The sequence below is a fragment of the Uranotaenia lowii genome, chromosome 3 (assembly GCF_029784155.1).
Source record: "Uranotaenia lowii strain MFRU-FL chromosome 3, ASM2978415v1, whole genome shotgun sequence".
In the NCBI taxonomy this organism is placed as follows: Eukaryota; Metazoa; Arthropoda; class Insecta; order Diptera; family Culicidae; genus Uranotaenia; species Uranotaenia lowii.
Genome location: NC_073693.1, coordinates 193,845,928 through 193,859,422, shown reverse-complemented (window position 1 = coordinate 193,859,422; position 13,495 = coordinate 193,845,928). Strand labels below are relative to the sequence as shown.

Genomic DNA, 13,495 nt, shown 5'->3' with positions numbered 1-13,495 from the left:
TAAAACTTTATTCCACATTTTCATACACATGAATTGATATCCAGGAAATTTTGCAACCTGAGAGCCACCGGAGGTTTTTTAATATTAAAATAATTTCAAAAGAAATCATATAAATCCTCGACCCACAGTACGCTAAAGTAGGAAAGTAGCCACCCACCACCACCAGGGGATAAATTTGATCCATACCAGACTGGCGTAATATCGGTGCCGGATGCTCAGGTGCGAGAAGATTCGTTCCATAATATGATCCGGTAAATCACACCAGGGCGACTGTCCGCTCGAATGTTCCTCATCATTCCGATCCCCGGTTCCGGTTCCAGCTACAGTGGCCACTGTTTCGTCCAATCCGAGCTGTTGTTTTTGTTGGTCGCCATCTTCTTCATCGTCCTCCACCTCGATGTAACATGCTGTGAAAACAGAAGATTGGCCAAGATAAGGGGATGAAAACGTCAAAAGAATGAATATAAAAAAAGGTAAAGATGTAAATTATAGATGAATTCATTCGAAAAGTTCAACCATCTCTTTAGCCTCGGCTATCTGAGGTGGAATAAGTTGTGGGATTGCTGGATGGGATCAAGTCTGGGCTGCTTGCGGCTCCAGATGCCACAATTTGCGAACATCTTTTCCCTTGGAAAAGATACTTCATGGTCAATTTATCCGAATACCTACCAAGCGCTAGGGAAAACATTACGAATGAAAGCATTTGGCATATGATTATAGTGAATCATCGGCAACAGAATGTGTTTCTATTTGGTAGACGATCTCTGAGACAAGTAAATTTTCTTTTAAAAATATGGTGAGGAAGGTTGTAAGATTTGCAGTATATCGGTTTCTTAGTTCCGATAAGTGAAGTCTGTCTCGAAATGGTCGAAATGATCGAAGCATAAAGTATTTTTCAGAAGTATTCTTTATATTTCCTATTAACATTTCTGTCATTTTTGTCACTTTTGTCACTTTTGTAATTTTTGTCATTTTTGTCATTTTTGTCATTTTTGTCATTTTTGTAATTTTTGTTATTTTTGTAATTTTTGTAATTCTTGTATTTTTTGTAATTTTTGTAATTTTTGTCATTTTTGTCAATTTTGTCATTTTTGTAATTTTTGTCATTTTTGTCATTTTTGTCATTTTTGTCATTTTTGTCATTTTTGTCATTTTTGTCATTTTTGTCATTTTTGTCATTTTTGTCATTTTTGTCATTTTTGTCATTTTTGTCATTTTTGTCATTTTTGTCATTTTTGTCATTTTTGTCATTTTTGTCATTTTTGTCATTTTTGTCATTTTTGTCATTTTTGTCATTTTTGTCATTTTTGTCATTTTTGTCATTTTTGTCATTTTTGTCATTTTTGTCATTTTTGTCATTTTTGTCATTTTTGTCATTTTTGTCATTTTTGTCATTTTTGTCATTTTTGTCATTTTTGTTATTTTTGTCATTTTTGTCATTTTTGTCATTTTTGTCATTTTTGTCATTTTTGTCATTTTTGTCATTTTTGTCATTTTTGTCATTTTTGTCATTTTTGTCATTTTTGTCTTTTTTGTCATTTTTGTCATTTTTGTCATTTTTGTCATTTTTGTCATTTTTGTCATTTTTGTCATTTTTGTCATTTTTGTCATTTTTGTCATTTTTGTCATTTTTGTCATTTTTGTCATTTTTGTCATTTTTTGCATTTTTGTCATTTTTGTCATTTTTGTCATTTTTGTCATTTTTGTCATTTTTGTCATTTTTGTCATTTTTGTTATTTTTGTCATTTTTGTCATTTTTGTCATTTTTGTCATTTTTGTCATTTTTGTCATTTTTGTCATTTTTGTCATTTTTGTCATTTTTGTCATTTTTGTAATTTTTGTCATTTTTGTAATTTTTGTAATTTTTGTAATTTTTGTAATTTTTGTAATTTTTGTATTTTTTGTAATTTTTGTAATTTTTGTAATTTTTGTAATTTTTGTAATTTTTGTAATTTTTGTAATTTTTGTAATTTTTGTAATTTTTGTAATTTTTGTAATTTTTGTAATTTTTGTAATTTTTGTAATTTTTGTAATTTTTGTAATTTTTGTAATTTTTGTAATTTTTGTAATTTTTGTAATTTTTGTAATTTTTGTAATTTTTGTAATTTTTGTAATTTTTGTAATTTTTGTAATTTTTGTAATTTTTGTAATTTTTGTAATTTTTGTAATTTTTGTAATTTTTGTAATTTTTGTAATTTTTGTAATTTTTGTAATTTTTGTAATTTTTGTAATTTTTGTAATTTTTGTAATTTTTGTAATTTTTGTAATTTTTGTAATTTTTGTAATTTTTGTAATTTTTGTAATTTTTGTAATTTTTGTAATTTTTGTAATTTTTGTAATTTTTGTAATTTTTGTAATTTTTGTAATTTTTGTAATTTTTGTAATTTTTGTAATTTTTGTAATTTTTGTAATTTTTGTAATTTTTGTAATTTTTGTAATTTTTGTAATTTTTGTCATTTTTGTAATTTTTGTAATTTTTGTAATTTTTGTAATTTTTGTAATTTTTGTAATTTTTGTAATTTTTGTAATTTTTGTAATTTTTGTAATTTTTGTTATTTTTGTCATTTTTGTCATCTTTGTCATTTTTGTCATTTTTGTCATTTTTGTCTTTTTTGTCATTTTTGTCATTTTTGTCATTTTTGTCATTTTTGTTATTTTTGTTATTTTTGTCATCTTTGTCATTCTTGTCATTTTTGTCATTTTTGTCTTTTTTGTCATTTTTGTCATTTTTGTCATTTTTGTCATTTTTGTCATTTTTGTCATTTTTGTCATTTTTGTCATTTTTGTCATTTTTGTCATTTTTGTCATTTTTGTCATTTTTGTCATTTTTGTCATTTTTGTCATTTTTGTCATTTTTGTCATTTTTGTCATTTTTGTCATTTTTGTCATTTTTGTCATTTTTGTCATTTTTGTCATTTTTGTCATTTTTGTCATTTTTGTCATTTTTGTCATTTTTGTCATTTTTGTCATTTTTGTCATTTTTGTCATTTTTGTCATTTTTGTCATTTTTGTCATTTTTGTCATTTTTGTCATTTTTGTCATTTTTGTCATTTTTGTCATTTTTGTCATTTTTGTCATTTTTGTCATTTTTGTCATTTTTGTCATTTTTGTCATTTTTGTCATTTTTGTCATTTTTGTCATTTTTGTCATTTTTGTCATTTTTGTCATTTTTGTCATTTTTTTCTTTTTTGTCATTTTTGTCATTTTTGTCATTTTTGTCATTTTTTTCATTTTTGTCATTTTTGTCATTTTTGTCATTTTTGTCATTTTTGTCATTTTTGTCATTTCTATCATTTTTGTAATTTTTGTTATTTTTGTTATTTTTGTAATTTTTGTAATTTTTGTAATTTTTGTAATTTTTGTAACTTTTGTAATTTTTGTAATTTTTGTAATTTTTGTCATTTTTGTCATTTATGTCATTTTTGTCATTTTTGTCATTTTTGTCATTTTTGTCATTTTTGTCATTTTTGTCATTTTTGTCATTTTTGTCATTTTTGTCATTTTTGTCATTTTTGTCATTTTTGTCATTTTTGTCATTTTTGTCATTTTTGTCATTTTTGTCATTTTTGTCATTTTTGTCATTTTTGTCATTTTTGTCATTTTTGTCATTTTTGTCATTTTTGTCATTTTTGTCATTTTTGTCATTTTTGTCATTTTTGTCATTTTTGTCATTTTTGTCATTTTTGTCATTTTTGTCATTTTTGTCATTTTTGTCATTTTTGTCATTTTTGTCATTTTTGTCATTTTTGTCATTTTTGTAATTTTTGTCATTTTTGTCATTTTTGTCATTTTTGTCATTTTTGTCATTTTTGTCATTTTTGTCATTTTTGTCATTTTTGTCATTTTTGTCATTTTTGTCATTTTTGTCATTTTTGTCATTTTTGTCATTTTTGTCATTTTTGTCATTTTTGTCATTTTTGTCATTTTTGTCATTTTTGTCATTTTTGTCATTTTTGTCATTTTTGTCATTTTTGTCATTTTTGTCATTTTTGTCATTTTTGTCATTTTTGTCATGTTTGTTATTTTTGTCATTTTTGTCATTTCTATCATTTTTGTAATTTTTGTTATTTTTGTAATTTTTGTAATTTTTGTAATTTTTGTAATTTTTGTAATTTTTGTAATTTTTGTAATTTTTGTAATTTTTGTAATTTTTGTAATTTTTGTAATTTTTGTAATTTTTGTAATTTTTGTAATTTTTGTAATTTTTGTCATTTTTGTCATTTTTGTAATTTTTGTCATTTTTGTCATTTTTGTAATTTTTGTAATTTTTGTAATTTTTGTAATTTTTGTAATTTTTGTCATTTTTGTCATTTTTGTCATTTTTGTAATTTTTGTAATTTTTGTAATTTTTGTAATTTTTGTAATTTTTGTAATTTTTGTAATTTTTGTAATTTTTGTAATTTTTGTAATTTTTGTAATTTTTGTAATTTTTGTAATTTTTGTAATTTTTGTAATTTTTGTAATTTTTGTAATTTTTGTAAGTTTGTAATTTTTGTAATTTTTGTAATTTTTGTAATTTTTGTAATTTTTGTAATTTTTGTAATTTTTGTAATTTTTGTAATTTTTGTCATTTTTGTCATTTTTGTAATTTTTGTAATTTTTGTAATTTTTGTAATTTTTGTAATTTTTGTAATTTTTGTAATTTTTGTAATTTTTGTAATTTTTGTTATTTTTGTCATTTTTGTCATCTTTGTCATTTTTGTCATTTTTGTCATTTTTGTCTTTTTTGTCTTTTTTGTCATTTTTGTCATTTTTGTCATTTTTGTTATTTTTGTTATTTTTGTCATCTTTGTCATTTTTGTCATTTTTGTCATTTTTGTCATTTTTGTCATTTTTGTCATTTTTGTCATTTTTGTCATTTTTGTCATTTTTGTCATTTTTGTCATTTTTGTCATTTTTGTCATTTTTGTCATTTTTGTCATTTTTGTCATTTTTGTCATTTTTGTCATTTTTGTCATTTTTGTCATTTTTGTCATTTTTGTCATTTTTGTCATTTTTGTCATTTTTGTCATTTTTGTCATTTTTGTCATTTTTGTCATTTTTGTCATTTTTGTCATTTTTGTCATTTTTGTCATTTTTGTCATTTTTGTCATTTTTGTCATTTTTGTCATTTTTGTCATTTTTGTCATTTTTGTCATTTTTGTCATTTTTGTCATTTTTGTCATTTTTGTCATTTTTGTCATTTTTGTCATTTTTGTCATTTTTGTCATTTTTGTCATTTTTGTCATTTTTGTCATTTTTGTCATTTTTGTCATTTTTGTCATTTTTGTCATTTTTGTCATTTTTGTCATTTTTGTCATTTTTGTCATTTTTGTCATTTTTGTCATTTTTGTCATTTTTGTCATTTTTGTCATTTTTGTCATTTTTGTCATTTTTGTCATTTTTGTCATTTTTGTCATTTTTGTCATTTTTGTCATTTTTGTCATTTTTGTCATTTTTGTCATTTTTGTCATTTTGGTCATTTTTGTCATTTTTGTCATTTTTGTCATTTTTGTCATTTTTGTCATTTTTGTCATTTTTGTCATTTTTGTCATTTTTGTCATTTTTGTCATTTTTGTCATTTTTGTCATTTTTGTCATTTTTGTCATTTTTGTCATTTTTGTCATTTTTGTCATTTTTGTCATTTTTGTCATTTTTGTCATTTTTGTCATTTTTGTCATTTTTGTCATTTTTGTCATTTTTGTCATTTTTGTCATTTTTGTCATTTTTGTCATTTTTGTCATTTTTGTCATTTTTGTCATTTTTGTCATTTTTGTCATTTTTGTCATTTTTGTCATTTTTGTCATTTTTGTCATTTTTGTCATTTTTGTCATTTTTGTCATTTTTGTCATTTTTGTCATTTTTGTCATTTTTGTCATTTTTGTCATTTTTGTCATTTTTGTCATTTTTGTCATTTTTGTCATTTTTGTCATTTTTGTCATTTTTGTCATTTTTGTCATTTTTGTCATTTTTGTCATTTTTGTCATTTTTGTCATTTTTGTCATTTTTGTCATTTTTGTCATTTTTGTCATTTTTGTCATTTTTGTCATTTTTGTCATTTTTGTCATTTTTGTCATTTTTGTCATTTTTGTCATTTTTGTCATTTTTGTCATTTTTGTCATTTTTGTCATTTTTGTCATTTTGGTCATTTTTGTCATTTTTGTCATTTTTGTCATTTTTGTCATTTTTGTCATTTTTGTCATTTTTGTCATTTTTGTCATTTTTGTCATTTTTGTCATTTTTGTCATTTTTGTCATTTTTGTCATTTTTGTCATTTTTGTCATTTTTGTCATTTTTGTCATTTTTGTCATTTTTGTCATTTTTGTAATTTTTGTCATTTTTGTCATTTTTGTCATTTTTGTCATTTTTGTCATTTTTGTCATTTTTGTCATTTTTGTCATTTTTGTCATTTTTGTCATTTTTGTCATTTTTGTCATTTTTGTCATTTTTGTCATTTTTGTCATTTTTGTCATTTTTGTCATTTTTGTCATTTTTGTCATTTTTGTCATTTTTGTCATTTTTGTCATTTTTGTCATTTTTGTCATGTTTGTTATTTTTGTCATTTTTGTCATTTCTATCATTTTTGTAATTTTTGTAATTTTTGTAATTTTTGTAATTTTTTTAATTTTTGTAATTTTTGTAATTATTGTAATTTTTGTAATTTTTGTAATTTTTGTAATTTTTGTAATTTTTGTAATTTTTGTAATTTTTGTAATTTTTGTAATTTTTGTAATTTTTGTAATTTTTGTAATTTTTGTAATTTTTGTCATTTTTGTCATTTTTGTAATTTTTGTCATTTTTGTCATTTTTGTAATTTTTGTAATTTTTGTAATTTTTGTAATTTTTGTAATTTTTGTAATTTTTGTCATTTTTGTCATTTTTGTCATTTTTGTCATTTTTGTAATTTTTGTAATTTTTGTAATTTTTGTAATTTTTGTAATTTTTGTAATTTTTGTAATTTTTGTAATTTTTGTAATTTTTGTAATTTTTGTAATTTTTGTAATTTTTGTAATTTTTGTAATTTTTGTAATTTTTGTAATTTTTGTAATTTTTGTAATTTTTGTAATTTTTGTAATTTTTGTAATTTTTGTAATTTTTGTAATTTTTGTAAGTTTGTAATTTTTGTAATTTTTGTAATTTTTGTAATTTTTGTAATTTTTGTAATTTTTGTAATTTTTGTAATTTTTGTAATTTTTGTAATTTTTGTCATTTTTGTCATTTTTGTAATTTTTGTAATTTTTGTCATTTTTGTAATTTTTGTAATTTTTGTAATTTTTGTAATTTTTGTAATTTTTGTAATTTTTGTTATTTTTGTCATTTTTGTCATCTTTGTCATTTTTGTCATTTTTGTCATTTTTGTCATTTTTGTCTTTTTTGTCTTTTTTGTCATTTTTGTCATTTTTGTCATTTTTGTTATTTTTGTTATTTTTGTCATCTTTGTCATTCTTGTCATTTTTGTCATTTTTGTTATTTTTGTCATTTTTGTCATTTTTGTCATTTTTGTCATTTTTGTCATTTTTGTCATTTTTGTCATTTTTGTCATTTTTGTCATTTTTGTCATTTTTGTCATTTTTGTCATTTTTGTCATTTTTGTCATTTTTGTCATTTTTGTCATTTTTGTCATTTTTGTCATTTTTGTCATTTTTGTCATTTTTGTCATTTTTGTCATTTTTGTCATTTTTGTCATTTTTGTCATTTTTGTCATTTTTGTCATTTTTGTCATTTTTGTCATTTTTGTCTTTTTTGTCATTTTTGTCATTTTTGTCATTTTTGTCATTTTTGTCATTTTTGTCATTTTTGTCATTTTTGTCATTTTTGTCATTTTTGTCATTTTTGTCATTTTTGTCATTTTTGTCATTTTTGTCATTTTTGTCATTTTTGTCATTTTTGTCATTTTTGTCATTTTTGTCATTTTTGTCATTTTTGTCATTTTTGTCATTTTTGTCATTTTTGTCATTTTTGTCATTTTTGTCATTTTTGTCATTTTTGTCATTTTTGTCATTTTTGTCATTTTTGTCATTTTTGTCATTTTTGTCATTTTTGTCATTTTTGTCATTTTTGTCATTTTTGTCATTTTTGTCATTTTTGTCATTTTTGTCATTTTTGTCATTTTTGTCATTTTTGTCATTTTTGTCATTTTGGTCATTTTTGTCATTTTTGTCATTTTTGTCATTTTTGTCATTTTTGTCATTTTTGTCATTTTTGTCATTTTTGTCATTTTTGTCATTTTTGTCATTTTTGTCATTTTTGTCATTTTTGTCATTTTTGTCATTTTTGTCATTTTTGTCATTTTTGTCATTTTTGTCATTTTTGTCATTTTTGTCATTTTTGTCATTTTTGTCATTTTTGTCATTTTTGTCATTTTTGTCATTTTTGTCATTTTTGTCATTTTTGTCATTTTTGTCATTTTTGTCATTTTTGTCATTTTTGTCATTTTTGTCATTTTTGTCATTTTGTCATTTTTGTCATTTTTGTCATTTTTGTCATTTTTTGTCATTTTTGTCATTTTTTGTCATTTTTTGTCATTTTTGTCATTTTTGTCGTTTTTGTCATTTTTGTCATTTTTGTCATTTTTGTCATTTTTTCCAACATCATGGGGACTCCTCATTTCTTTATCTTTTTAGTCTTTGAAATTATACTCCTTAATATTTAGGTTTTGTGCAAGCTAAACCAATAAATTTGTGAAAAGTCTTGATCATTCAAGGGTGCATCATTTGTTGCAATGAGGCTCAGCCAACGACAAGTTACTTGACAAAAGGGAACTTTCCTCATGCATAATTTGATTCAATTCACGTCCGAAGCAGTCCCAACTGCGCGGCAATAACCTGTCTTATGAATTACGACAGCTCGCGAGAGCAGCGCCCGGCTGGATGATGGAGAAAATAAGCCAAAATGATAGCATTTTGCGCTCCGGATCACCATTAAAATGATGAAGGCAAATTGCCCTTCCCTTCCCATCTTTTGCTACCTCCAAGCAGAAGCAGCAGAAAAAAAACCATGAATGATGCATCCCAGACAGGGAAAATTTAACATGTAACTAAAGCTACTCTCTGGCGCTGAGCTGCATGTGACTGACTGAGTGGGTTGTAAATTTCTTCACCACCATTAAATTTAACCGCGAACATGACTCCATCCAACCGAAGAATATGGCGGGCTAAGGCGTTCACTTTTTCTCGAAGTTCGCTAGCCCGTCTTTTAGTGGTGGATCAAATCGGGATATCTTTATCCTCCTCGAACGGTTTTCACTCGGCTTGGTTACTATAGATGCGGCACGTGGAACGACTATTTGAAATAACATTTGGGTCAAATTAGGAGATGATAATAGCAAAGATTATAGGAAGTTCTCTCTACATAATAACTAAATATTTCAATCGCAGCTGTTGTATTAACCAAATTCTTAAGTCATTGATGGTTAAATCAGATATGAACAAACTGAAAGTTGGAACAAAAATCACTAAAGAGTGAAACGGTCAAAATTTGGTCAATATCAACTTGACGTATTTCTTTCAATTTTGCATTTAAAAAACCTGAACATCCCTCATTTTGAAGGTATGTGTGTGTGTAGAATGTTGCTCCTATTTTGATTTTGGAATTCACTCTTCAGTTGTCAAAATGCCGTCCAAGGAAGAAGAGCAGCGTATCAAAATTTTGCTCGCGCATCGCGAAAATCCGAGCTACTCGCACGCAAAGCTGGCAAAATCGCTAAAAGTTGCCAAATCAACCGTTACAAATGTAATTTAAGTGTTTGAGGAACGTTTGTCGACAGCCAGGAAGTCTGGCTCGGGGGGAAATCGAAAACCGAAAGCCGCTGAGACGACATAGAGAGTTACCGGTAGTTTCAAGCGAAACCCCAACCTCTCTCCGAGATGCCGCAAATAAGCTGGGTATATCGTCTACAACCGTGCATCGAGCCAAAAAACGAGCCTGACTATCGACTTACAAGAAGGTAGTGACTCCAAATCGCGATGATAAACAAAATACGACGGCCAAAGCGCGATCCCGGAGGCTGTACACGGCGATGCTGACGAAGTTTGACTGCGTGGTAATGGACGACGAAACCTACGTCAAAGCCGACTACAAGCAGCTTACGGCAAAAGGTTTCCCCTTCCAAGCACATGAAACTATCAAAGTTCGCGAAGAAAAATCTGGTTTGGCAAGCCATCTGTACCTGTGGCTTGAAAAGCAGCATTTCCATAGCTTCCGGGACTGTCAACCAAGAAATTAACGTGAAAGAGTGTTTGAATAAACGTCTGCTGCCTTTCCAACTACAAACCAAATTTAGTCTATTTGAAACTCAATTTATAGGCTTTCAAACGTATAAAACAGTTTCCTGATATTTCAACTTCAAACTTAGTTAATGATGATTATCTGCATAAATTTCATGTTGATCAAAGTTACCCCAGTTTATGGTTCTACAAAGCTGATTTGCAACTTTTCAACGGCACTGTTTTTTTTGTCAATTTTTAACGACATGTTTTGATAATGGCTTTCGAAAATTTTCACAGGTTGCTATAATTTTTTTTTCTATATGAGCTTGTATGTCTGTTTATCTGTAATAAAATGGCCATTGGTGTTCGGATCAAAAAGTGGTTTAAATAAATTGCGTGTAAATCGATAAATTATAACAAAATCAAAGTATCTTTCTATTTGAAGCCCAAATGTTTAAAAGACGAAAAAAACTCAGTTAGGATTCCAATCGACCTAGAACAAATTGGCGATTCTTCCGTTTGACGCCTGCTTTGGGGATGAATAACACGAGAGTGTTAAAGTCCCAGAAAAACAAAAAAAAACCAACATTTGACGCCTGCAAGCAGATTTCGTACAGTCACCTTTTCCCCTTTTTCAGGTTCTGCTTAACTTTCGTCCAATATTTTTCGATTGCGCGAAGTTCTGGTGTGTTGGGAGAATTTTTATCCTTGGACACAACCTAAATATTGTTAGCTGCATACCTCTTCATGGCCTTTTTCCATAATGACAGGATGCCAAATCCGATCAAACCAGCACAGACAAGCCATTTTATTCACTCTATGGGTACAGCCAGCTCGTCAAATGAGATATTTCTTGGCAAACTTTGATAAATTAATATGCTTGAAATCCTTTCCCCTACTGGTTGCGGTATAATACTCTTGTCCAGGAAGCTGTCTGAAGTCTGCCTTGGCTTGGGTTTTGTCGTCCATTAACACGCAATGAAATTTTGTCAACAATGTCGTTTACAGCTTCCGAGAGCTTGTTTTTGACGTAAGGTTTTGCTTTTCTTATAAGTCGATAGTCCGGATCGTTTTTTATCAAATTTAGAAACAGTTTTTTTGTACGTTTCAGAAAACGTGTTAAAATTCTAAAACAGATTCAAATTTTGAATTAAAGCTCAAAATTAAGTTTCAGAATTAGTATTTTAAATTCAGATTCAGATCGTAAATGAGTTCAACAATCACAATAAAAAAGTCTATTGTGGTAAGGAATTCAAATTGCAAAAGATCGCAGGCTTCTAATTCTGATTGTTAGTTCGACATTAAAATGTTTAACCAAAGTCAGTTCGTTTGCACAATTCAACTGCAAATGAAAAAAATTATGTAGAGTTGAGTTTACTTTGCAAGTTTTGTATTATGAAAAACTCTGGTTATTATTTGAATAAAAAAAACCATCCACAACAACTGATTTTAATGAAAAGTATAAAATATCAAATTTTGACGATAAAGCTGTATCTTCTCGTAGAGAAACTGCATGCAATTCCCTTTGTTTTTGGCGTTTGTTCAACATTATTAATACTGCAGTTTATAAGAAAAGCCAAATTTAAAACTAAAATGTTTATCTTATTTTATTTTAACCCATTACTTTTACCTATGGAAATTGGGTTTATTTCCATAGCTGGGTCAAATCTTTAAATTGGTTCAAGAGTTTTAAGAGTTGAGCTTATTTGATTTGAACATTGAATAAGTTTCTTTTTTAAATAGAAGGCCTCCTTTAAAAAAACATATTTTAAGTTCAAACCAATTAAGTAAAGTCAAGCTTGCCAGATTACCCGGTTTTTCCTGGAATTGCCGGATATTTAATTGAAAAAAAATGGGAAAATTTCGGTCCGGCCTTTGGTTTTGCCCGGAGCTATTCACATTTAATGCTAATTCAAACAAAAAAATATTATTGCATTATTATTTATTTTGCCCAAACAGGAAAAGCTGGATTTATAAAAATAAACACAAACGATTTTTTGAGAGCCTAAAATTCGATTCACAATCTAGTTATGTTTTTCGATGAAAAAATAATGATTCAAATTGTTTTGTACATTTCCTAGAGTTTTGTCAAATTTGCCCGGATATTGCTCGATTTTGGTTTGAAAATTTGGAATAGAATGCCTGGATTATGAAAGGTTGTCAATAAAATAGTCCGGATTCGCCCAGACTGGAGTTGAAGCTCGCCAGATTTTGATGCACATTTTAAGATTTCAATCATCGTTGAAAGTATGTTTTGTATTTTGATACTAAACGAAAGCATTCTATTATTCTATATAGAAATCTAAATCACCATTTTAAAGATTTTAAAATTTACTTTCAAAATTTTCAATTTAACACGAAAAATATTCATGCAAAGCATAAAAACGAAAAAGCATAAGCAAAATATACAACGAGATAGCCAAGAAATCGAGCTGCAAATTAAGGCCTCAGACAAGGTAAACTCCATTGCAAAAGAATTGAAAATGCCCAAACTTAATTAAAAATGTGACTACTCCTAGCGCTTTGCCGTCTTCGGACAAGTTATTGCCAAAGAATTTTCCAGTACCTACATGGAGCTAGTATTGGAATTTCATCTGCATCGCGTGAGAACAAAATATTCAAGGAAAACCAAAAAAGGGGCGTTCTCTGGATAAACTTTCGCGTTTTTCCATACAAATTTATAATTTAGAACCAGGGTACCTTAATCTTATTTTTAAAATCTTCAACAATACTTTTAAGACTACAAGCTTTTTGAAATTCGAAAAAAAAATTGCAATTTTACACACCCTACGGCACTAACTGTTTTTTTACTACGAAAAATGTGATGTCCCATCAAGCATTAAACTTTTCATGCATAAGCTTTTTATTAACTGTGGACATGAATGTTTAAGAAGCCATTGAAGATGAAAATTGTTACATAATACCACTGTTGGCAGTTTAATACTTAAATTAACTCTAATAAGGTTGTCACACTTAAAATTTTTTTTCTGCCTTTTTCAAGCAGTGGCTTTATCATCAAACAATCGTTTTCCTGATACTGGCGTGAATTCAACTTCACTTTCTTGATTGTTTTTGATTTATTGGATTGTTTACTGGTAATCCTGCCGAATTTGTTCCCAACTTCCTGGCAGTGAAATGATCTTCGAAAAAGTTTCCGGACAAATTCACCGCCAGCCTATCAATTATTCAACGCAACATTAGAATTCAATTTCAAGATAGAGACCGATTGACGGTGCGAGAAAGTGAGAAAGCGTTAAAAAGGGCAGCTTCAAAGTTCTTTTCTTCGGGTGGAGCAGGGCAATATTTAA

At 26.9% G+C, this 13,495-nt stretch overlaps 1 protein-coding gene across 1 annotated transcript in view; it reads right to left on the bottom strand.

The window, feature by feature from the left end:
- The window catches only part of LOC129757692 (uncharacterized), a 105,883-nt gene that overhangs the window by 74,913 nt on the left and 17,475 nt on the right, over positions 1–13,495 (bottom strand). Inside the window, 1 exon segment of the mRNA XM_055754982.1 lies at positions 187–407. Coding sequence (XP_055610957.1) covers positions 187–407 — 221 coding nt within the window.